The sequence below is a fragment of the Hemitrygon akajei genome, chromosome 6, assembly GCF_048418815.1.
Source record: "Hemitrygon akajei chromosome 6, sHemAka1.3, whole genome shotgun sequence".
NCBI classification, from domain to species: domain Eukaryota; kingdom Metazoa; phylum Chordata; class Chondrichthyes; order Myliobatiformes; family Dasyatidae; genus Hemitrygon; species Hemitrygon akajei.
The window spans coordinates 131,260,339-131,287,108 of NC_133129.1; the positions used below are offsets into that span (position 1 = coordinate 131,260,339).

The 26,770-nt window shown below is 40.6% G+C and overlaps 1 protein-coding gene across 1 annotated transcript in view; it reads right to left on the reverse strand.

Moving 5' to 3' along the window:
- Window positions 1-26,770, reverse strand: part of LOC140729473 (kielin/chordin-like protein) — a 354,219-nt gene that overhangs the window by 32,774 nt on the left and 294,675 nt on the right. Inside the window, exons 25-34 of the mRNA XM_073049248.1 lie at window positions 23,513-23,598; window positions 22,724-22,820; window positions 20,683-20,765; window positions 20,040-20,130; window positions 15,631-15,713; window positions 14,848-14,941; window positions 10,389-10,471; window positions 5,519-5,624; window positions 1,954-2,379; window positions 894-976 (exon numbers count right to left, since the gene is read on the reverse strand). Of these exons, the coding sequence (XP_072905349.1) occupies window positions 894-976; window positions 1,954-2,379; window positions 5,519-5,624; window positions 10,389-10,471; window positions 14,848-14,941; window positions 15,631-15,713; window positions 20,040-20,130; window positions 20,683-20,765; window positions 22,724-22,820; window positions 23,513-23,598 (1,232 nt within the window). The remainder of the gene's footprint in view (window positions 1-893; window positions 977-1,953; window positions 2,380-5,518; window positions 5,625-10,388; window positions 10,472-14,847; window positions 14,942-15,630; window positions 15,714-20,039; window positions 20,131-20,682; window positions 20,766-22,723; window positions 22,821-23,512; window positions 23,599-26,770) is intronic.

The following is a 26,770-nucleotide window of genomic DNA, read 5'->3' on the forward strand; positions in this document are numbered from 1 at the left end:
TTCACAGCCAGTGGAGAAATGGATGGAGACTACTGCGAGAAAGCTCAGAAACATTGAAAAGCGTGCAATCTGCTTCATCATAACTTTAAGCTATCCCAAAGTGTTTTGGAACCAGTAAACATGGCTGAAATCTACATACTGTTGTTTTGTGAGCATACAAGGCAGTCCACAAAGATCAACTGACAAGATTGTTAGCCTGTCGTGTTTCTGGCAGTGATTGGCTGAAGAATCACGATTAGCTATAGACAAAAATCACTGATCTTTTATGTAACGCATCATAATTGGTTTTGATTAAAAAAAAATGGCAGGCTCTATTGCTGTCGGCATCCCTGTCAGTACAGATTAAACAATGGAAAATCAAATTCCTTGAGAAAGTGAACAACATTTTCATAAAGCTATGGCCAGAGAGAGATGGAGCATAGAAACAAGCCCTATGGCACAAGTGTTTGCCAGTCACCAACTGTATATTCACACTAATCCGGTGTTATCCCCTTTTTTCTCCAAGTTCTCATCAACTCCCTCAGATTCTTCCATTCACCTACGCATTAAGGGGAATTAACGGTGGCCAATTAATCTACAAACCCACGTCATTTGGATATGGGAGGAAACCAGAGCAGACAGAGAGAACATATCCGCTCAGGACAGACAGCACTTGAGGTCAAGGTTGAACCCAGAAGCCTGGTGCTGTGAGGCAGTGACTCTCTGGGTTGCACCACTGTAAGAGAACAGCATATTGTATCCGTCAGTGTGGTTGACAGTGACATACATTAACTAACAACTGATTTATCATTGTTGTTTAAAAGAAATTCATCCCTCCAGTTCAAACTGAAGGCACACTAAATTACTTTTAAAGGATGCAAATTCCAAAATGTATTTTTAACTATGTTACTAACCACACACAGGCATATAATACAAGGATCTTCTCTGGGAACAGTCTGCCCGTGGCTGAACACAAGTCCATCTTCATCTAGACAATCTAAGAGAAACACAAAATACAGTAAATTCGATCATGAAAATTGAAAGGGCAATCTAGCACAATATGTTTTCAGATAGACAGATACCAAAGACAAGATTACCAAGGAGAACATGATTTGATGTGTTTGGCATTATTCAAAGACAAAATGCAGAGGATATGGCATGAAAAGGATGGGCAATAGTGCAAATATGATTCTGAGAAAGAATATAAATATTACAGTCTCAGAGAGCGTCTGTACCCCTAAAGAACACAGTCAGTCACACATCAGCTTCATCTCTGAAGCATCACATATTTCACATATCAGTGAACACTTTGCCGATTCCTGTAACTTCAAGGCAATTGTAGGTATGACATTTCAAAAACAATCTATCACTTCTAGATTCTCTTGTGGTCCTACGTGACAAATACAATGTAGTCCTGAGACTCGGTGGTAGGCATTTTGTTAAAGCTGCGTGGATGCTCAGAGCAGGGCTCTTGTAAAAAGAAAGCCCTGTTTGCTTACGGTGTCCAGGTGTACAAAATGAAATCACCAATACCATGTTTCTATCAGCTGTTCAAAAATCTATGATTGGAAATATGGATGATATATTGTAAATGCATGTGTGCTCTTAATTTCCTCCAAACGCAGAGTATAACAGACTGAGCATTTAATACCTTCCCAGTAGTGTAGTTCTCATTCCCATAACCTTCTGGTAGCTCAAAGGCAAATTTCTCTCAAAGGACCCATTGAAACGATGATTCCCAGTAAGGTTTGGGCCCTGTATTTGTTTTTTACAATGCTACTTCAACACACAATGTTAGACCAGGATGGACTTCCACCCATAATTTAACGGAAAGAATGTAAAAGGCAATACAACTCTGCAGTCACCTCCAACTCCATTCTGCCTACTGCACTTGTGTAAGGTCACTCATCAACTTGTTGACCATTCACTGCTTGCCACGGAACCAGTCCTATTGTGCTTTGCTCAAGTACTTACTCAAGTTTTCTTGGACCATCTCATCTTTAATTTTCTCAGAAGCCATTGAAGTGGTTTTGAATGTTTCTGATGGAGGAAGAATGGAGATCCCCCAGGGGGCACCATCTGAAATAACGCCCATTTTCATAGCCATTGGTTGCTTGGTTGTGACAATTCTTTGACTCTTAGATGAAGTATTTAGTTCCTGTCTGAGCCTTCTCTTGATGCTCCAAGGTAAAATTTGATTCAGATTGTACTTTTTAGGCATTGCACTGCTTAAGAGAGACAAGGAGATCAACTCAGCTTCTGTGTCCGAGGTCGGTTGTTGAGCTTTTGCTCTCTGAGGGCTTTGATAGAATTGTGTTGGTGCTGGCATCTCAGGGAGAGTATTGCCTGTGATCGGAGGATGTAAGCCCGAACTCTCAGTGGGAGGTAAAGCCATGGATGCTGGAAAAGCAAAAGGAAAATTTAGTTAGTAATTCCAGGCCAAGAATTAATCTACTGTTATTGACATGGTGGCATGGGATCCCTGAAAACTTGGCCATGTGGATTCGGAATTCTCCTGTTCACAGAAGGTAGAGGGGGTAGTAGATGGGCCATATTCTACCTGGAGGTCAGTGACCAGTTGTGTTCTGCAGGGATATGGTCTTGGAGCCCTGCTGTCTATGAATTTGGATGAGGAAGTGGAGAGTGGGTTAGTAAGAGTACAGATGACGAATGTTAGAGGTATTGTGGAGAGTGTGAAAGCTTGTTGTAGGTTTCAATGAGTTATAGACAGGATTCAGAGTTGGGTGGAGAAGTGGCAGATGCAGTTCAATGCAGAAAAGTGTGAGATGATGCACTTTGGAAGGTCAAACTTGAAGATGAATTACAAGATTAATGAAAGGATTTGTAAAAAGGTTAAAGGTTAAGGCAAGCAGTGTGGAGGAACAGAGATATCAGTATCCATGTCCCCAGACCACTCATTGTTGATAGGGTGGTGTAAAGTGTGCTGGCCTTCATCTGAGAGGAGACCGAGTTCAAGGTAATATTGAAGTTCTTAAAAACTCTTGTTAGACAACTCTTGGGAGTATTGTGTTCAGTACTGGTCACCTTATTACAGAAAGGATGTGGAAGCTTTAAAAAGGGTGCAAAGGAAATTTATCAAGGTGCTGCCTGGATTAAAGAACACGCCTCATGAGGAAAGGTTGAGTGCGGTAAGGCCTTTTTCTTTGGAGTGAAGGATCAGGAGAGCCAACTTACTGTAGGGGTGAAAGATTCTTTATTTAGATATACAGTGTGGAATAGTCCCTTTGAACCGCATGACCCAGCAACCTCTGTATTAACTCTAACCTAACCACAGGACAATTCACAAAGATCAATTAACCTACTAACCAGTATGTCTCCAGACTGTGGGAAGAAACCGGAGCACCTGGAGAAAACAATGCATATCACAGGGATGACATACAAACTCTTTACAGAGGATGCCTGGATTGATCTCCAAACTCCTACAGTCCGAGCTGTAATAGCATTGTGCTAACTGCCACGCCACTGTGGTGTTGTCACAATTATGAGAGGCATCCAGCACCTTTCTTCCAGGGTGGCAATAGCCAAAATCAGAGGTTATTCATTTAAGTTCAAAGTAAATTTATTATCAAGGTATGTATATGTCACCATATACAACCCTGAAATTCATTTCCTTGCAGACATACACAATTAATCCAATAACCATAATGGAATCAATAAAATACCTCACCAACAGGGTGAAATAAAAGAAAATAATAATAAGAATAATACATGAATAAGCAATAAATATCAAGACCATGAGATGAAAAGTCCTTGAAAGTGAGTCCATAGGTTGTGGGAACAGTTCAGTGATGGGGCAAGTTAAGTTATTCTCTCTGGTTTAGGAGTCGGATGGTCGAGCAGTAGTAACTGTTCCTTAACCTGGTGATGTGAGTCCTGAGGCTCCTGTACCTTCTACCTGATGGCAGCAATGAGAAGAATGCATGACCTGGGTGGTGGTGACTCTGATGATGGATGCTGCTTTCTAGCAACAATGCTCCATGTAGATGTGCTCAATGGTGGGGAGGGCCTTACCTGTGATGGACTGGGCCATAGTCACAACTTTTTTGCAGGATTTTACATTCAAGGACATAGGTGTTTTCATGTTATGCAGCCAGTCAATATACCCTAGCCAACACATCTACAGAAGTTACTCAAAATTATAGATGTCATGCTGAATACTCGCAAACTCTTCAGTAATTAAAGGCGCTGCTGTGGTTTCTTCATAATTGCACTTACATGTCAGGCCTAGGGTAGGTCTTCTGAAATGATAACACTGAGGAATTTAAAGTTGCTGACCCTCTCCACCTCTGATCCCTCGAGAAGAACTGGCTTATGGATCTCTGGCTTCCTCCTCCTGAAGTCAACAATCAGCTCCTTGGTGACATTGAGCAAGAGACTGTTGTTGTGGCACCACTCAGCCAGATTTCCAATCTCCCTCCTACATGCTGATTAATTATCACCTTTGATTCAACCTACAACAGCGGTGTCATCAACAAACTTAAACGTGGCATTGGACCTGTGCTTAGCCTCACAGCCATAAGAATAAAGAGAGTAGAGCAGGGGGCTAAGCACACAGCCCTGTAGTTAAACTCTGCTGATGGAAATTGTGGAGGGGATGTTGTGGCCAAACCAAGTGGGATCTGCAAGTGAAGAAATCGAGGATGCAATTGTTCAAGGAGGTATTGAGGCCAAGGTCTTGGAATTTATTGATTTTAAAGAAAGTTTAGGGGAGATGTCAGACATAAGTATTTTTTAGACAGAGTTTTGGGTGTCTGGAATGCACTCTCCAGTCTGGTGGTAGAGCCTAATGTGACAGGAACACTTAAAACATTCTTTGATAGGTATGCAAATGTAAGGAAAACAGAGTGTTATGAACTGTGCAGGAGGAAAGAATTAGATTGATGGTCGAATAGTTTATATAGGTCCACACAATACCTCAGGCCCAAGCGCCAATACTGTGCTGTACTGTCCTATGACCTATGTTTTATAAATAGAATAACACCAAATGAAGTTCATTCAGCCCATCAAAATGATTCTACCCAATGATTTCTGCTCTTGAAGTACCTTATTCACTCTTGAATTACTGAATCCTTTCCTTTCCTTAGGATGGTACAGAGAACTAATGAATTAATAAGTATTCCACACCTCAGTTTTGATCCAGGCTCAGAATTTCCCCAGAGATACCCTTGCCTGTGTCGAGTAACCCTCTGAAAAATTTCATTAGCAAAAATAACAAATTCTCAACAGCATTTTGCTGGAACCTCACCATCAGGAACAGCAACAAGGGACCTCTCAATATCTAATGCTTTATCCAACAATTTCAATACTCAGCATTTTTGTGTCTGATTCCAGAATCTGTGTCAGAATTGTGTCAGAATCTCAAATCACATCCCATCTCAAGATCTGAGAATTAATTATCAAGTTAAATATAAACAGACTTGTGGTCTATGCAAGTTCTCAAATTCCACTAATTTCCATTAGAGAAGATGACAATTTTCAAAGCCAGTTCATACATGTTTCAAGTCAGGATGGTACTTACGATCTGGACATATAGGACAGCACGTGCCAATGACATGACGCAGAGGCTGTTCACACTCCAGTTCTGTGCAGCTGTCACCTTTCCAGTCACACTCCACGTTACCTTTCTGAGGTGAACAAAGAAGATTATAACAAAGCAACCTCAATACTAGTAGAGTACTCCAGCATCAGAAAAAAAGCAGCAGATTTTAATTGATATTCAATGTAACTGGGAGACAAACTATTGAACCTTGAGTGCTTTTTCCAGAAGGATTTTTTTTTAATTTACTAGGTTTTAGTCCAAACCTATTCATTTCCAGATGCCAATATCACTAATTACAGATCCACAGAGTGAGGCATCACATTGGGATGTAGTGGCGTAGCGATCAAGTTACTGGACAAGCTTCTAGAGGGTTGATCTATTGACAAACAGAGATGCAAAGTGCTGAATAGTGATTCAGAGGATGTAGAAGTGTTAGTTATTGTTCCTTTTACCAAAATGCATTATCATACATTTTCCAACACTGTATTGCATCTGCTACTTTTTTGCCCATTCTTCCAATTTGTAATGCTGCAATCACATTGCTCCTCAGCACTATCTACCACTCCATCTGTCTTTGTATCATCTGCAAACTTTGCCACAAAGCCATCAATTCCATTATCTAAATTACTGACAAACAATGTGAAAAATCGCAGCGCTAATACTGACCTGAGGAACCCCACTAGTCACTGGCAGGCACCAGAAAAGTTTCCCATTATTCCCACTCACTGTCTTCTATCTGTCAGCCGTTTCTCTATTTATGTCAGTATCTTCCCTGTTATGTCATAAGATTTTATCTTGTTAAGCAGCCTCGTGTGTGGCACCTTATCAAAGGCCTCCTGAAATCTAAGTAAATTACATCCACTGCCTCTCCTTTGTCCACCCTGCTTGCTACTTCCTCAAAGAACTCCAACAGGTTAGTCAGGCAAGATATCCCTTTACAGAAACCATACTGACTGACTTATTTTATCATTAGTATCCAAGTACCCTGAAATCTCATCCTTAATAAAGGACTCCAACACTTTCCCAACCATTGAAGTTAGGCTAACTGGCCTATAACTTCCTTTCTTTTGCCTCCTTCCCTTCTCAAAGAGTGGAGAGGCATTTGCAATTTTCCAGTCCTCCAGAACTATTCCAGAATCAAGTTATTCTTGAAAGATCACAACCAATACATCCGTTATATCTTCAGCATCCTCATTCAGAACTTTGGAGTGTAGTCCATCTGGTCCAGGTGACTTATCCACCTCAAGATCTTTTGAGTTTGCCTAGCACTTTTTCCTTTGTAATAGCAACAGCACTCACTCCTGCTCCCTGACCATCACAGACCTCTGGCACACTGCTAGTGTCTTCCACAGTGAAGACTGATGCAAAGTCTTTATAAAGTTCATCTACCCTTTCTCCATTCCCCATTACTACCTCACGAGCATCATTTTCTGGTGGTCTAATTTCAACTCTCAACTTTTTTTATATAACTGAAAATATCATATGGTATCCTGCTTTATATTATCAGCTAGTTTGCCCTCATATTTCATCTTCTCCCTTCTTATGGCTTTTTTAGTTGCCTTTTGTTGGATTTTAAAAACTTCTCAATCATCCAACTTAAAACTTATTTTTGCTACATTACATGCCCTTTCCTTGGTTTATGATGCAGTCCTTAACTTTCCTTGTCATCCACGGTTCCCACATGAGAACAACTTCTCTGCAACATATCTATCCTGCGTCTTATGAACTATTCCCAGAAAATCAGCCACTTCTACTCTGCCAACATCCCATCAGTACCCCCTCCAATCCACCAGGGCAAGCCCCTCTCTCATGCTTCTGTAATTCTCTTTATTCCATTGCGATACTGATACATTTGACTTGTGCTTCTCCCTCTCAAATTGCAGTACAAATTCAATCATATTATGATCAATGCTTCCTAAGGGTTTCTTCACCCTAAGCTCCCTAATAAAATCTGGATTATTACACAACACCCAATCTAACTTGGCCTTTCACAGAGTAGGCTCAAGCACCAGCTGCTCTACAAATCTGTCTTGCAGGCATTCAAATTCCCTTTCTTGCGATCTGACACCAACCTAATTTTCCCAATCCCCTTGCAAATTGAAATCCCCCATTACAAATGTGACATTGCCCTTGTTACATATCCTTTCCAGCTCTGTTTGTAATCTCAACCCCACATGATGGCTACTATTTGGAAGCCTAAATATCATTCCCATTTTTTAAAAACCTTACAGTTTCTTAACTCCATCCACAAAGATTCAACGTTCTCTTACCCTATGTCACCTCTTTCTGAAGTAGTAGTTCCATCTCTTACCAACAGAGCCACACCACAGCTTATGCCTTCCTGTCTGTCCTTTTGATACGAAGTATATCCTTTGATCTTAAGCTCTCAACTATGGCTTTCTTTGAGCCACGACTCAGTGATGCCCACAATATCATACCAACCAGCCTCTAATTGCGCTGCGAGTTTGCTCGCCTTATTCCAAACGCTACACGCATTTAAATACAGAATCTTCAGTCCTGCATTCTTCGCCCTTTTGAATTTTGCCCCTGTGGTAGAATTTAACTCTGCTCTGTCTGCCTTTATACACAATCATTGGCTTGTCTTTCCTTAAGTTCATGATTCACCCGTCATCTACTTGTAAACCTGCTGGCTCATAGTGGTTCCCATTCCCCTGCTATATTAGTTTAAACCACTCACAACAAGAGCTCTAGCAAACCTGCCTGCAAGAATATTGGTCCCCCTCGGATTCAAGTGCAACTTGTCCCTTTTGTACAGGTTCCAGCTGCCCCAGAAGTGATCCCAATGATCCAAAAAAAGAAAAAAAACCTGCCCCCTGCTCTAATTCTTCAGCCACGCATTTATCTGCCATCTTATTCTATTCCTATCCTCACTATTGCACGGCACAGATAGAAATCCCAAGATTACTACCCTTGAGCTTCTTAACTTCCTTCCTAACTCCCTGTAGTCTGTTTTCAGGCCCGCCTCCCCTTTTCTACCCATGTCATTGGTACCAATATGTACCACAAGGTCTGGCTGCTCACCCTCCCTTTTCAGGATATTGTGGACATGTTGAGAAATATCGTGCATCTTGACACCTGGGAGGTGAACGACCATCCATGTTTCTTATTCGTGTCCACAGAATCGCCCATCTGTCGCCCTAACTAAAGAGTCCCCTATTACTGCTGCCATCCTTTTCAGTTCCCTTCCCTTCTGAGCCATAGGGATGTTTAAGGCATCCCACTTTCAGAGGTCAACACAAGAGGAAAGAATACAGTAAATGGCAGGATATGTTGCATTATTGATCTGAGAGTAACAGCTCCCCGAAAGCAGCAATTCAAGGGAATAGAGAGCTAATGAAGACACAAGGTGACTTGTCTTCATCAACCAGGGTGCCAAGTACAGAAGCTGTCAACTCATGTAGCAGCTGTATAAAACTTCGATTAAGCCACTGTGCGGTTCTAGTCAGCACACGAAAAGAGGGGTACAGAGGCTTTGGACAAGGGGCAGTAAAGGTTCATCAGGATGTTACTTAGAGTGAAGAACAAAGTAAAAATGGCCAAACTTAGATTGTTTTCCCTGGACCACTAGAAGCTGAAGGATGACCTGCTGGAAGCGTACAAAATTATGACAGGCATTAGGAGTTAAGCACCTGGAGACATAGCTTTAAGTTGAGAGGAAGAAAGCTTGAAGTTTAGTGCCTCTCAGGGGAGGTGGTAGATGCAGATATAAAAGCAACATTCAAGAGGCATTAGGATAGGCATACGGTATGGACAAATAGGGATTAGAGGGATACGGACAATGTGTAAGAAGGTGGGATTAGTTAGATCGGCAGCATGGTCTGCACAGATATGATGGCCCAAAGGGACTATGTTCTATGGAAAGCTAAAATAAAAACCAAGAAAATAGTGGAAATGTCCAGCAGGTCAGGAAATAACTGACAAAATAACTCTAGGCTCACATTCTGCATACATGGTTACCTTGTGGATGAATGCAAGTAAAGTTGGAATGAAAAGGTTGCCACATCAAATCCACAGATCCTGTACAATTTATTCTACCACAGCAATTTAAAATCTCCATGGACAACTCTGTGTAAACAGGCATTATATGGAAGCCTAAAGCAAAACTAAAATCATTTAATCCACTTAATTGAAATTATCTCCATGATTAATCCCATTGATCCAGCTATTCCATTTAGGTTTAGTTAATTATTTTAGACAAAATTGATTTTCATAGGAAGCTTACAGCACAGGAGTCCTTTTGTCCTATCAAGCTCTCACTGGCTCTGGATAAAAGTTCTCTAGAGACTCAGGAGATCAGAGAAGCTGGAATTGTGTTTGGTGTTCTCAGCGCTCTCCCTGTTGACCATTTTGTTTTAAACCAAATTAGCTCCCTCCTGAACGTCAAAATTAATTCCAACTACTACTGCATAAAGAAGGTTTTCCTCATTACTTTGGCTCTTCTGCCAATTATCTTCATTCTACATACATATTCCATCAATGTGAACAGTGTTTTCTGTACCAACTTTGTACATATCCTTCATGTTTGTAAAAATCACAAGCATTATCCACATGTATAACTGAAGTTCAAAATTCATTTTTCATATTTTCAATTTATTATGAAATAACATAGATTCATTCTCTTGTGGGCATTCATAATAAATAAAAAGAACCTAACAATAATAATAATAATGAAGCAATAAATATCAAGACCATGAGATGAAGTGCCCTTGAAAGTGAGCCTATAGGATGTGGGAACAAGTTCAGTGTTGGGGTGAGTGAAATTGTTTGAAGTTATGTCCTCCGTTGAAGAGTCTGATGGATAGGGGTAATAATTATTCAGATCACTTACCGCACAAAGGCAGACAACACAAGGGTCTGCAGCTGAGATGTAATAACCCCCATCTTCCAGAATCTGACCGTCGTACAGACACACTATGGAAAATGTGCAAATACGCAGGTTAGAAAAATAGCAGTTTCATTTAATAACTGAGATACACACTGTATACGAGATTATAATGTGCTCAAACATCAGTTCATACTAATTAAATTACACTTAGACAATAACACAAAGTTTAAAAAATGATCAGGCAGCCAGAAGCAACACAAGAGAGAACTGCACCAAGTTCTATTTATATAGCACTTATTTTAGCAAAATGTATCTGTATGACACATTTTGGCAGGGAGCAATAAAAGAGACAATCATGCAGTTGATCAAATGCTCCATTGCTGAGCAATTCTTAAGAAGTACCTTAAAGGGGAAAGAGAAAGAAGTTGCAAAGCTTGTGGGTTGGGGACAGTTGGTGGGAGGGAATACAGAGACATGGCTTGAAAACTCACAACATGGCTGACAATGGGGAGATAATAAAGTACCAAGATGTCTATTTCAGCAGAATTAGCAAAGTGCAGGATGTAGGAGTTTTACAAAGATTCAAGTGGCAGATAATTTCTAAAATATCAGTCTTGATTAGGCATCAATCCATTTTATGTTTAAGTAAAGCAGGCTCTGGAGAAGAGCCTGCCGTCTGGGAAAAGGCTCTGAAGCATTCGGGCTCTCACGGCCAGACTATGTAACAGTTTTTTTCCCCCAAGCTATCAGACTCCTCAATGCCCAAAGCCTGGACTGACACCTTACTGCCCTATTGTCCTGTTTATTATTTATTGTAATGCCTGCACTGTTTTTGTGCACTTTATGCAGTCCTGTGTAGGTCTGTAGTCTAGTGTAGCTTTCTCTGTGTTGTTTTTTTTAATGTAGTTCAGTCTAGTTTTTTGTACTGTGTCATGTAACACCATGGTCCTGAAAAACGTTGTCTCATTTTTACTATGTACTGTACCAGCAGTTATGGTTGAAATGACAATAAAGTGACTTGACTTGACTTGATATTCAGAGTGGACTATAAACCGATATATGCTCTGTGGAGGCCATCTTAATACCAATGCTTATTACCTTTGTGGAGCAATATTCCTGTCTGGTACAGGAGGCCAAAAATTAAGAGTGGGCATGGGCCAGGCTTAAAGTAATGTATACGAGTTGTCTGGCTTTTGGAGACTGTTACAATAAATTTGATTGTTTATGGGTTTTTTTTTTATTTAAAGTTTATTCACAAAGATCTTGAGTATTTCAAATGTGTAAGAAGGCAGTGGTCTTAAATATGACCACAGGTCTGTTAATAAGCAGTAAGTGTAAAGAAGACATGGTGAGGATTGTAATTCCAGTTAGAAGTGGTTGGGACTAAGTGTTCGGAAAGATCATTTCTGGCACAGGCCTGTTCAATCCCTGATAAAAGGATGGCCTAACCAACAGTTGGCACATCACATTCTTAAACCATTTCTTGATATCAACACTAATTAATTGCCATCTTTGAAGCTTTTAGAATGAAAACCTCACTTTAACAAAAGTTGACCACATTAGCTTGTCAATCACTAGATGAACTTGAAGTATCAAGAATTTTGAAAGTGAAAATTCAGACTAGTCATCAAACTCAGCCAGACTTACAAAGAATCAATACCAAAACATTAATTCTGATCATTATGTTTCTGAACTGTATGACGCATAATACCATAGTGGAGTCAATCATTTTATCAAAATAGTTCTCACGGGAGATAGGGAGGCAAGTCTTTGCCAGAACCGAGGCAACGCAGCTGCACCTCCATCGGGCTCACTAATGAAGGAGTGAACTAGACTTGCAGTATTCTACATTACCAAAGTCCAACAGGATCTTGCAATCACAATGTTAATGTCCAAGACAATTACTTGCATTGTGCGCCATCCAATGGTGCACAAGTCCAGGAGACAATGCAACAACAGTCGTAATAAGTGTAGCTCCATCGCTATTGAGAAACTCACTGATGGAATAGTCCTGCAGTACCTGTTGGTTTTTTTTCAAAAATACAATCACAGTGACTTCTGATCATGAAAAAAGGCATACAAGATGTGTAAATACACCTTCGATTGGACCTGGAGTGGTCGTTGCGTCCGAGACTGCCGCTACCTTACTGGTCTCCATATTCAAAAGATCATTGTTCAGAATTTCTACAATTTTCAACATGATACCACCAGATGACACATCTTCCTCTGTCCATTAAAAGGAGCCATTCCTTTAGGGTCAGATTCGTTCTTCCAACTCCACCTAAACCCATTCTTTTTCATGACATCTTCCTGTACAACCATCAGAGAATGCAATGCCAGCCCTTTTGCTTCTCCCCTTTCTACCACTCACAGAATATATGCAATAACCAGCTGAACCAGCTGTTTGTGCATAGATCATAGAGTATTCCTTACAATTGCAGCATACTACATTCTCTTCAGTATGTACTATAGAGCTTCCCTAGTATCATGGAAACCAGAAGCAGATACCGTATGTGACCAGATTGCGGAACAGTGCTGTTCAGCCTATGAGAAAGAATCCAAGCCTGAAGTTGCCTGTCCTTTTTAATAATGCATCCCAATTCCATCCTGCCCTTGTTGTTTCCTATTCCAACAATGCTCAATACAAGCTTATCATTGAAGTTTTTGGATCAGATGATCAGCTGTTACAAACTTTTCTCGGGCATTTTCAGCATTTGAAGTCTTTCTTCTTAACTGCTCTGCTTGTCTAAAATTTTACATTTTACCCTTCACTCCTGAATTACACCTTACAGTTACATCTTTTGTTATTCACTTGTCTTCACCATCTAGTTCCAGTTGGCTCCACTGCCAGTAAGGACTTTGAATCTTATTTATTTATTAACATACAGAGCAGACTAGGTCCTTCTGGCACTTTGAGCCACAGGACCCAGCAATTTCCTGATTTAATTCTAGCCTAATCATGGGACAACTTGCAATGACAAATTAACCTACCAACTGGTAGGTCTTTGGACTGTGAGAGGAAACCAGAGCACCTGGAGGAAACCCACATGGTCATGGGGAGAACGTAAAAACTTTTTATGGGTAGTGGTGGGAATTGAACTCGATCACCGGTACTGTAAAGTGTCGTGCCCACCACTACACTACTGTGCTATCCCCGTACCTCACCCTATCTCCGACTTCCTCTTCTACAGGAGGCGCAGAGTAGATAAAAGAGAACTTTTCTGGTCGGCTGTTACTGAGTAGTGGTGTCTGCACGGGACTGTGCTTAGGCCGTTTCTTTTCATGTTTTGTCAATAATTTGGACAACATAATTGATGGCTTTGTGGCCAAGTCAGTAGACAACATAAAGATAGATGGAGAAGCAGGTGGAATGAGGAAGCACGGAGTTTGCAGAAGGACATATTAGGAGAATAGGCAAAGAAGTGGCAGATGGAAAACAAGTGTGGAGATGTGAATAGTCATGCACTTTGGTAGACGGAATAAAGGTATAGACTATTTTATAAATAGGGAACAAATTCATAAATCTGATGGGAGTCTGAGTGCAAGATTCCCTCGAGGTTAACTTGCAGATTGAATCAGTGGTAAGGAAGGCAAATTCAATTTTAGCTTCATTTTGAGAGGACCAGAATATAAAAGCAGGGATGTAATTCTTAGTATTTATAAGGCATTGGTCAGACTGCATTTGGATCATTGTGAGCAGTTCTGGGCTCCATACCCAAGAAGGAATGTGTTGGTATTAGAGAGGGTCCAGAGGAATTCCGTGAGAATGATCTCAGGAATGAATGGGTTAACATATGAAGAGTGTTTGATGGCTCTGAGCCTGGTAGCCATTGGGAGTTCAGAAGAACGAAGGGGATTATATTGAAACATACTGAATATTGAAAGGCCTAGAATGAGTGGACAAGGAGAGGACGTTTCCACTGTTAGGAGAGTCTAGGACCAGAGTGCATAGCCTCAGAGTACGTTACATCCTTTTAGAGACTGATGAGGAGGAATTTCTTTAGCCAGAGGGTGGTGAATCTGTGGAATTCCTTGCCACTGATGGCTGTGGAGGACAAATCTTTGGGTACATTTAAAGTGGAGGTTGATAGATTCTTGATTAGTAAGGGTGTTAGAGGTTACAGGGAGAAGGCAGGAGAATGGGGTTGAGAGGGATAGTAAATCAGAAATGATGGAATGGTGAGGTAAAGTCAGTCTGTCAAGTGGGCTTATTTCTGCTCCTCTGTCTTATAGTCAATGGTCTTTTGGTCACCCCACCCCTCTCTCCCACAATTCCTCGCAATGTAAATAACATTATTATCAATCTTACCCTAAAATCTTCCTAATCAAATGTTCCCAGATCTGAAAAGGAAGTTGACTGCTTTCAATCTTTAGTTTCTACTGGTGGAAGGAAAACACACGTGGACTTCACTGCTACTGGTTCCCCAGCTGGTGGATACAACACCAGCAGTGTTTATCTTACCTGAGCATGTCGGGCAGCAGTCGCCTGGGACAGAATGGGGATGATCACAGGAAGGGGGCTCACACTTCTGAACTTCACAGCTTACTTCTCCCATCTGTTTAAGACAGTCAAGCAGAAATTGAGCAGTGGTGTTAGTGGAGGCGAGGCAGCCAGAGAAAGTGCAGGTGATGTGAGTAGCATGTGAGAGGGAGAGTAAAAGAAAGACTGAGAACAAGAGAAAAAGTGAGAGCAAATGAGAGTGAGGCAATTAATAGAAGAGTATTGTAATGAGGAACACAAGCAAAACCGATGAGTGACAAGGCATTACCAGACACAGAAAGTTGGAAAGATCAGAGCAGATCTAAGAAATCATAAACGATGGAAAACAACTTTCAAAAGCATCCTAATAGCTTCATTTTAAATAATTACATTAAGTACAGATGTTAGCAATAATACTTCTAAAGCCAGCATTTACTAATAGGTTATTTGGGACTAAATGTTGATTTGTACTGCATCTCCAGTTTAACATAAACACAAGTTATGTGTTAATAATACAAACTTTTCTTTTGTTCATTTAGCAAATAGTTACAGCACTGATCAATTGCAATCCAGCATGAACATTCAGCCAGTTTCCTCTCACTGAGCTATTCTGCTCTGGCTGGTGTGCTTTCCCCACCTGTTCACCAGGTGTCCTGTTCCATCCCACCCTCCGAACCATCTTGATTTTTCCCTGTAGTAAACATCACTGCTTGTCCTTGATCGTCTCATAAGAATCAGAGAACATCTTCTCAGAGTAGAACTTACTTGGCAGATGCAGTAGTGGCAGGGTCTGTTCTCAGGTTGAAACGTCTGGCCATTGGTGACCTTCCTCCCTTCATAGTTGCAGTCTGAAAGGGAAAGAGCACATGAATGTATATGTGCCACAATAAAGATGAACTCAGTATCTGAACACTTCACTGTCTCATTTTCCGGTAAAACTATTCAGCTATACACAGGGGGCGAGGAACTGTTACACCACTTAGTTTGAGAACATTCCTCCAGCTCTTAGACATACGATTTACTGAAGATGGAGATGGACAAACTACACTGAGACTTCCATCAAGCTTAGTGATGCGTAAAATCAGGAGGGATTGGATCTCCCTTCATGTGAAATGGACTAACTAACTTCGCACCCCCATTTTGTTCATCTATAGTCAGCAGAAAGTTAGGCTATTCCAAATACAAAGGTAAAATTCAACACTCAGGAACTCTGAACGCCAAAGCAAATCAAAGGGATGTGCCTAATGTATAAGCTGGACAGGGTTGAAAAGAAGATAGCAGGTGTTGAAGAAAGAGTCCAGTCATTAGAGGCAGCAAGGAGGGCAGAAAGCAGTAAAAGGGTTTAGGATGGAGCACTGGATGCGGAGGAGAAGGTAGGTGTGTGAAGTTGGATCACAAGGTGTGGCTGGATGATCAACTTTCACAACTTTGTGCATGGTGATTAATAATTCTCAAGCTATGCTCCTTCGGGATGTGGTGTTGGATTGTTTTTACTGTCTAGTACTTTTCAGTAATTCTGTTACTTTAACAATACTTAATCATGCCAGGGCCAGTGACATTTCTCTGAATGCAGTCATAGCCAATGCAGAATTATTCAGATTTCAGCAAAATTGATAGAAATGGAAAGCTGAACATATTAGAAATTTAGGATAACAATATTACACATCTGGTTCATCCCAAGCAGTTGGTAGAACACAGAACCCTGATTTCTGTCAATTGGGTTGCCAAATGCAGTCACACCATGACACAGGAAAAAGAACAGGCATTATGCCTGGAGACATCTTCTGTTCTCACCTACAAAAGGTATGTAGTTGATTACAGTATACGCACAGCAGTATAACCTGGAGCTTTGGAAGGTATAACACATTTTCCAAGGACAGCATAGTCATTTAGTAGCTTACATTCCTAATCTGGGAACCCAGACATCGTTTCATGGATGCAGGGCTCAATTGCTAACAGAGGACTTGATCAGAACAGCATCATCATCAGCATATTTAATCATTCTCCCCATTCCCTGTTGGCATAAAGCAGTTCTATGGACAACCAACCTCTGATTGTGCATTCTCTCATTGGTTCCATACAATTCACCTTTTCCCTATTTATTAATCAATAACTGGAAAAAGTTAGATACAAAAAAGAGAAGTTTCATTGATGTGGGACAATATTGCTTTCTATCCATACTATCCTTTGGCCTTAAGAGTCACGTACTTAAAGATACTGATTGCAACATTTCATCAGTAAACCCGACTGTCTTCCTCAGGCACAGGGTAGACAAATGACAAGTCCCCCTAGAGATACCTCCTTGTATACCCTCTCAAGTGAGCAGGGCATTGGTGGGGCTTAATGCTCAATCCTGATTGGCTGCTACTGAATTGCCTATTCCTGAGTGGTTAGTTTGATTGGTTGATTTATTAGGCCAAACCCTGCATCAGGGAGTTGTGTACTCCACACTTCTATTACCATGCCAAAAATATATATATCGATGAGACTGGAAGGCCATTGAAGACCAGGATAGCAGAACATAAGAGTGCCTTATAAAAACTTGAGAGCAGAGCGAAGTGGGATCAGGGAATACTGCCTATCATGCTCATGTAGACCAACGTTTGAGGAAACCAACATCCTTGGGAAGGAAGAGAATGCCTACAAGAGAAAGATTAGGGAGAATTAGGGTATCACTGGAGATGGAGCATATGGGGATCAAAATATATGTTTTAAGGAGTGTAGAGATAGCTGCAGTCTGTGTCCACACATTTCTAGAAAGGGTTTGGCCTAAAAAAAATCAACCAATCAGAGCAAGGCCAATTCAAACTAACCAAACAGGATAGGCAATTCAGATCCAGCTAATCAGGACTGAGCATTAAGCCCACCCATGCCCCGCTCACTTGAGAGGGTATATAAGGAGTTGTCTCCAGGAGGACTTATCATTAAACAAGAAGGGAAGGAATTATATTGATTTGACTTAGAATTGGGCCTACTGCACTTAATGATTCCTTATATCATTTTGGAAAACATCATTCTGGGGTATGTAAGTGCTGTCATCATTTTGAAACGGTTGAACACATTCTTTCACATTGTGAAGCATATAAGGCGGAAGAAAGCAAATGCAGGCTGCAGTACTGTTTTTGGGGGTTGAAAGTTTTCATTTAACTTATGGAAGTGACTTTTAATTTTATTCACAATATTGTCTTTCATTATTTACAATCTATATAGCTTTTTGAGGTAATTTAATTTTCATTTGATAAAGCATGAGTAGAGGTTTATTTCCCAACTCTCTACACCACACTCCAGTCCAGTTGGTGGTGGTAGTGTACCTTTAAATTGGACTGCCAACCACCATTAAGTCAGAAGAAGAAAGAACTTGCCATTTGACTAACTTGTGCCTGAGGAGGACGGTCAGACTTAATGTTGAAACGGTGTAATCAGTATCCATAAGTATGTGACTGTTAAGGTCAAAGGATAGTATGGGTAGATTTGATAGCCAGTCACAAAGCTTCTGTAGTCTGTATTACTTCCTGCCTGCTTACTTATCCTGGAAATAAAAAAGAGGCATCCTTAAACCAGGTAGCCTTTGAATATCACGAGTCTACTGTGAAATCAAAGATTCTATCTGGAGCTCAGATTTCTTCCAAATGCCTTTTCAAATAGTGGAATTGAACCACAGTCACTAAAACTATCTCAATTTACAAAAAGATCACTGGTTCTATATCTTGCAGCTCCCTATTGGACATCACCAAGAAGGATCACCATTTCAATACACCGCATTATTACCTTTTACAAGGCCATTAAAATAAGCTATCAATTCTGACCTTGCCTTGGGTAACCAATATTACTCATTCCATATATGAATAAAGCCAGTCAGGTGAGTTCCATGCCACATTTCCAACCATGCACAAACAAAATAATAGTAAGTATCTTGCTTTTACAAAGCTACACAAAGATGACTGGGTTTCCACTGGACAGCACAGCAGTTCAAACTCAAGTGACCCGGGTTTAATCTTGACCTCCAATGCTCACGGTGTGGAGTTTGTACATCTGCTCTGTAAATTCCTCCTTAGTTTCTTCCTACATCGTTGTCCCTACCACTGGTGGAGCTGAGGAGGATCGAAGGATTTATCACAGAGACGTACAGCAACTTGATGTACTTCGTACATGCCATCCATGGTGCTTGTCTATGCTCATCCCACTTGCCTACATTGCTCTGTGCTTTTCCTATCCAAGTACCTGTCCAAACACTTTTTAAGCATTGTAATTGTATCTGCTACCAGCACCTCCTCTGATAGCTCATTACAAATCTCTGTGATTATCTAACTCAGATATTCTTGAAATTTCACCTCTCACACCTTAACCCTGTGCCCTTGAACTGGGAAAATGGTTCTTACTATTTATACCATCTCTGCCCCTCATGATTTTATTAACCTCTATAAGGTCACCCTTCAGCCCATGTTTCAGTGAGAATAAACCGCGCTTATCCATTCTCTCCTTTATAAGTACAGCCGTCTGTTCCAACCTCCTGGTGAATCTCCTCTGTACTCTCTTCATTATTATCTGATTCTTGCTTAGTATGTGGCCAGATAGAGAATGGGTATACAGCTGCCAAGTATCGCATGGGGTTTCCGATGATGGTTCATAGAATTGTATAGAATACTTCAAGTGTGTTCTAACTAATACTCTGTAAACCTGCACCATGACTTCCCCACTCCTCATTAACCACACTGTCTGTTAGATCTACTGGAACAAAGGTTTCTCTTTCTGTAGGACAATGAAGTTGAAGTCTTGCAAATTATGTTCTTCTTGCTGATCTGTTCCTTTTCATAAAATTTATCTACAGGCCTAAAAGTATTCTTCTAAAAACACATTCCAGTCATTGCATTGTAGTTAGCCTGGATAGTGTATACTCCTCTGTAGAAATGCATTACATCTTGGCATTATTTCTGTCTACACGCACACACTCCAGGAAACAATATACAGTGGTCATCAAAAGGCAGTTTGGCTAATATCAGTCAGCTGAGGCCTAATGAAATAACCCCATTGTCCCGATTGGTTGACAGCTACTGTGGCCAACAGAGGATATTATTTGGTCGGTATACAGCTGAGAAGTACCACAAAGGGTTCCGAGTTACAGTTCACAATCCTCAACTGCTGCAGAATATCTGGGATACTGTAATAGCACATACCCATACAAAGGGGGCAGCACTCGCCTTCAGAATGGAAAGGATAGGCGCAGTGAACTTTGCACTCCACAGGAGAGCAGGCGGCAGAGCCAGACTGTGGAAGGGAAACAGGACAGAATGTTAGGTGATGCTGCAGTTAGTCCTAATGGGTCTATATGACCTGAAGACAATAATTCAGCAAATGGTGAAATGTAGTAATAAAACCAGAATAATATAATAGGACTGTACTATAAACAGAGCAAGAAATGACCTGGGTCATGCCTGATTGTCAATTTACTCTGAATTCTTAACTGAATAACTTTCACTTAGCAGTCACAAATTTCCAACCACCCACACCAACCATCCTGCACAGAAAACCCTTTGACTATTTTGCAAACTTCCTCACCAGGCGATAAAGCATGTCATTGTGATTGTGACAAACTACAAATGCAGCAATATTATTATTTGATAATAACCTCTGCCAGATGCATCCTGTCACTCCATAAAACTGTAAAGGTAAATGAAATCCAAGCTACAAGCAGCCCAAAGTCAAATCACACGATTAAAACATTAGCTTTATTGAAATCCAAAGTCTTAATCTTTGTAAAAATATCAATGTGATAAAAATGAATAAGGTTTGGAATATGTAAGAAGCGTACACACCCACCAGACAGATGCAGGTGAGACAAGAGTCTACAGATGAGGGAAAGGTCTCATTATTCTGATAGATCATTCCACCATAGGCACAACCTATAAGAAGAATAAAAGTGTTAATGTTAGATATAACACAAATGCCATAACTACCAATCAACAATGACGATAGTAATTACGTTTGGTAATATTAATCCCTATGGATTTTCAGTAATTAAGTTGATTACTAAGGTTGTCATAGCCAGGGATTGTCATAGTGGGTATTCCCTACCACTACCTATAAAGTGCTCCAAATGGCGTGCAACTCTAACAGCATTTGATAAACAATGCCACCCTCGGCCTTCAGGTGTGGCCCGGTGGAACTGTTTCTACTGACAAGAGAAGGGGCAAAGGTGGACCACTGGTGCCTCAAAACCAGTTGCTTTAGGCAGGTGGGGCTCGTCAGCCTTGGACGGCAGCCCACCTAGGAGAAGGAAAACTTGCGGCCATACCCACCCACGGGAAAGTCTTCTGGAGTAAACCCTGAGGAAGAAATCCAGAGCCGGGGTTCCTAAGGCATTTTAATGACATTTAAAACCTCTGCGACGACACTGGTGCCAAGCTGTATCGGCACTTGCCCTTCCCTTGGGCTACATCAGTGACGTGGAGGGGGGGAACCCGCTGCATGGGCAACAGCGGTTCTTCAAATCTTCCTGCCCAGGCTCACGTCCTGGAGAGGACACAGTCCACCAGAGATGCAAACCCGTGATCCCCTGGGATCAAGGGCTGCCTACTAATACTGGAGGTACCATGGCTGTCATTGACACATAGCAGTGCCATTGATCCTAGATGTTTTGCTGGAATTACTCAGCACCTGCTGGGGTAAATGCAACTCCAAAAACAAGAACCTTCAGAAAAGGGCAAAGCAACTCATTTGCTCAGCACGCCACCCTCCACTTCAAAAACATACACTTCTTGTACCGGATATAGATCGGTACAGTCTGACTGCAGTGTCTTCTATTCACAAAATGCACTACAGTAACTTAACAAAGGACAAGGGCCAGCAGCTGTGTGGGGACATCACCATCAAAAGTCTGACTTCACCCTAGTTTGGAAAGGAACTGTGTCCCTCTGCTGTGCTACATCAAAATCTTGGAATACCCTATCTAACAGCTTTTCTGCCTGTTCGTATTTCCTCCATTCCTTTTCTGACTTGGGAAGATATTTCACAGGCGGTTGTTTCCACTGTTTTTACTGTCTGTGCTCAAGGATTTAAATTAGGTTCAAATTAGAGTGAGACAAAGCCAAATTGCTTCATTATATGCACTGCATCAGTTTAAGAAGGTGGCTCACTAACCAGCTTCCCAAAGGTAAGCAATATTGGAAATAAATATTGACCTCACCCACATATTGTGAGCAAAAAAGGAAAATGAAAACTTTACGTGAAAAATAACCAGGGGCTTATGCACCCATATCAGCCCTGCAGTCTACATCATAACAAAAAGGCTTTGCAACTTGCTCTGTGGTGAAGGGCTAGTAAACATTGTCTCACATACACTTTTCCTCGTACCAGTGGTAGACCCAACACTAACAACCAGAGGGTATCAGTGGAAGAGAATGAAAAGCAGAGGTGAACTAAAATGATAACAAAAGAGAATAAAAGGCAGGCAGCACACCTTCATAAAACAGCGAAGTGTACGAGCTTATGAGTGTAAGATTGTGGAAGTGCATTCAATTAGAAATAACATTTTGTCCATGCAGTGCCGGCAAAATCGCCCTGACAGCATTGCAGATGAAGACAATTAATGCATAAAATTAAACCGGCCAGTTAACAATTTGGTTTAGTCTCACTCTAATTTGAATTTAGATCATAGAGCATAGTCAGTAAAAATGATGGAAACTACCGCCTGTGAAATACCTTCCTAAGTCAGAAAAGGAATGGAGCAAAAACTGAATGGGCAAATGTAATCATCTACAAAAACAGTAATGTACTCGATACACAGTCACAAAAATACAGACACAAGCACCATCCACACCAGCAAGAACATGGGTTGATTGATATGTAATTGAAAAGCCACCTGCAGAACAGTCAGGGCAGCACTGGCCAGGAACTAATATAGGGTGTGCACAGGTCTCAAGGCATTCAGTCCTCTTACAGACAATTGAACCATCTGCCTGAAATAGAAGAGACAATGAGAACAGAGAACATAAAACATCCAGGAGACAATAAACCACACCTAAAACTGTGACATAAACCACTGTGTGGCTACCAGAATGAGAGACTGAGAAACAACAGCCAATATGTTTTCTCACTGATGAATTTCCAGATATCAATCTGTGTGCAAATCCGCCATGAGAAAGGGAAGGAAAACACACCAATGTGCAGGTCATGTCCCTAAACAGGAACTTAATGGTGAAAGTGATCGTGAGTAAGCATTCACTGAAATATGCATACATTTCCAATTGCGGTCTGAACAACATGCACTCTCAGCATAATAACATATTATTCTCATTCAGCACCATGAGCCATGTATGATATTCAAACTAGAGAATTTTGCAGATGCTTGAAATCAAAGTACTACACCCAAATTGCTGGAGGAATTCAGCAGGCAAGGCAGCATCTATGGAAAAGGGAAAACAGTCAACATTTCGGGCAGAAACCCCTCATCAGGACTCAGGTCTTGATGAAGGGTCTCAATCCAAAATGTCAACTGTTTACTCTTTTCCATAGATATTCCTGGCCTGCTGAGTTCCTCCAGCACTTTGTAATGATATTCAAACTGTCAAAATTAAAGATTCTATTTGATGATTGGAGGCTTACCCTCCATTCTCAACATCTTTAGATTATTTTTCCTGATTGGACTCACCTGACACACACACACTTCACAGGGGTCGCCAGGTGACCATATCTGTCCAACTGGAAACTCAATTCCATTGTCATCTATGAAACAGCCTACCAGGGACAAAAGGTATGAAATTAAAGTGGATAGGTACATTTCTCATTGGTTACTAACAACCATTCCTCTAAGTTACGTCCAAATTTAAATGGTATAACCAGAACTGGTTGGTGCAACAAGCCCTCTGCTGTTCACTCTGCTCACACATGACTGCTCTGTCAAACAGCTGAGCCATCACATCGTCAAGTTCACTGGCACAACGATGAGATGTCTACAGAGAGAAGGTGGAAGAGTTTGAAGCTTGGTTCCAGGCAAGTAACCTCTTCTTTAATGTCACAAGGTGAAGGAGATGGTTCTCAACTTCAAGAGAACTCACACCATTCACAACCCACTTTATGTCAGGGGAACAGTAGTGGAAATTGCAAGCCATTTCAAACTCCTGGGAGCTAACATCAGACACAACCTGTCATGGTCCAGAACACATCCTACACTGTCAAGAAAGCTCACCAACTCTTCTACTTTCTGAGGAGGCTGACAAGAGCTGGACCTTGCACATCTATACTCATGTCATTCTACAGATGCACAGTAGAGAGCACCCTAACAAGCTGCATCACTGCTTGGTACGGAAACTGTCCAGTGTATCACTGGTACCATCTTACTCACCATCAAGGACATGTATACAGAAACATGCCGAAAAGGGGCCAGTAACATCATGAAAGGTCCCACCCACACTGTTCAAGGACTGTTTGTCCCACTCCCATCATGGATGAGGCTACATACCGTCCACGCCAGGACCACCAGACTCAAAAACAGTAACTTTCCCCGAGCAGTAAAGCTGATCAGTGCCTCCACTCACTAACTCCACCACTGTCAGTCACCTTATGTACAGCCTAGCATCACTTCATGGACATAAGTCAATGTATATAAGTTATTTTATGTATTTGTATATTGTTCTGTGTGTTTTTATTGTTATTATTTTGTTATGTTTTGTGATTTTTTTGGTGCTACACTGGATCCAGAGCAACAATTAATTTGTTCCCCATACACTTCTGTACAGGTAATGACATTAAACAAACTTAAATCTTCACTCTTGAATCAGGTATTGTCTGTATGAATTCGTACCAGCATATATTTTTCCATCATTCCCCTCAGAATTGACAAAATAGAGTGAAATTAAGTCCCCCAGGGGACTAAATAAGAAGATATTGATTCATTAAGCAAAAATCCTTGAATCCTTGAATTTCCAAAATACAGGTTTCCCCCAGTATCTGAAGGTAGAGCATTCCTATGAAACCGTTTGTAAGCCGAAATGTCGTAAAGCGAAGAAGCAATTACCATTAATTTATATGGGAAAATTTTTTGAGCTTTCCCAGACCCAAAAAATAACCTACAAAATAATACCAAATAACACATAAAACCTAAAATAACACAAACATATAGTAAAAGCAGGAATGATATGATAAATATACAGCCTATATAAAGTAGAAATATTGCATTACGGTGTAGTTTCACTTATCAAAATCGAGAAGACAGTGAGCCAAAATCAATTTGGAGGAAAAAAATTGGCACGTACATGCATATGTACATACATACGTATGCATGTACACGCATTGGCACACAACTGCCTGCACAAGGCTTCACGGTCATGGTAATGTTTCTCGGGGTAAACACACGTATAAAACGGGCGTCTTTTTTCATAAAAGTGAAAATCCTTTTTGGTTAGCGAAAACAGGTATTAATGTAGGTTTTTCGTAACAGTGAGCTGTCGTAAAGCAAATGTTCGAAAAACGGGGGCCACCTGTATTCTGAAACCAGATCATCAAAATTATCGCAGATGAATGCTAAATTTTGAAGATCAGCAATGAAAGGTAAGTTAGTAGAATAATTATAATAATAAATACTGAACACCACCAGAATAATCTGGAAGTCCCCAACAATTGACAAACGAGTGTATTTGGCTATACCAGTACCTCAGTTTCTACCTGCTTGAGCTGAGAAAAAGATTAATAATAATGATCACATTACATTGTAGGGCTACTCTGCAATACCAGTGTAAATCTCCAGGAAGCCTCAATACTGACAACCACTAGAATAGTTTCCAAGTGCCTAGCAATTGAGAAATGAGTATACTTATGATATGATGGTTTTTTTGGCATAGTATCTTGTTCTGAAATTGATCTGGAAAATTTACAAAGAAAAAGAGAATTGAAGTGACAAATTTTAGAAGACACTATGTACGCTTGAATGCACTTGGACTATCTCTGACAAGGAGGAAGAGGAATAACAGACATAAAACATTTACACAACAGTCAGATAAAACTTCTAAGGATATATTTTCATCAACAAAGATGGGATTCAACACTCCCTGCAAGCATGTTCAATTCTGATACGAAGTACACACTACTGAACTTAAATTAAAGCACAACCAGAAAAAAAATGAAGAAATTATTACTGTAGAAGAAAATGTAAACTGATGGAAGAGCATGACTCTCCATGGAAGAGAATCCCAAGATTTGAGCAGACGAGACATCAACAAGGAAGTGTCAAATGCGTGGTTCTGAATTGAAGACCTTTTCCTTGTGACAATACAGGATCAGGTGGCGAACACAAAAATATCAAAAATGCGTAATTAAAGAGCAACAAATTCAGGAAGGCAAATGGAGAAAATGCTAAGAGAAATCAGAAACAATCCAACACATTACAGGATCCTACGGCAGTTTAGCTCAATCTGATTACTTCCACAAGCACAATTAAGTGACAAACCTCATTCACCAAATCTTGCTTTAAAATACAAATTCATAAGAGACACCATATGAATACTATAAATACAAGCTGATCCAGTTTTAGAGTCAGTCCTGCAAATTATAATATAGCCCATTCATTATTACAGATAGGACAATCCATAATAACCATCCGGATATAACATTACAAGATAAACAAGCAAGAACAACTTATTTAATAAAAGTAGTCTTTCCAAACACACATAACATATAGAAATCAACAAGCAAAAAACACCAGAAATATGTTGAATTAAAAGACTATGGAATATGAACAGGGTATACATTGTCCCAATAGTAATATCTACAACTAGTTCCAACCCAAAGTCACTACACAATAGCAATATTTAGGTAAATCTCTAGAGAGCCACAATACTAAATACCACTAGAATAGTCCAAAAGTTCTGAACAATTGGGAAATTAGTGTGCTTTGCTATGCTCGTGCCTCAAG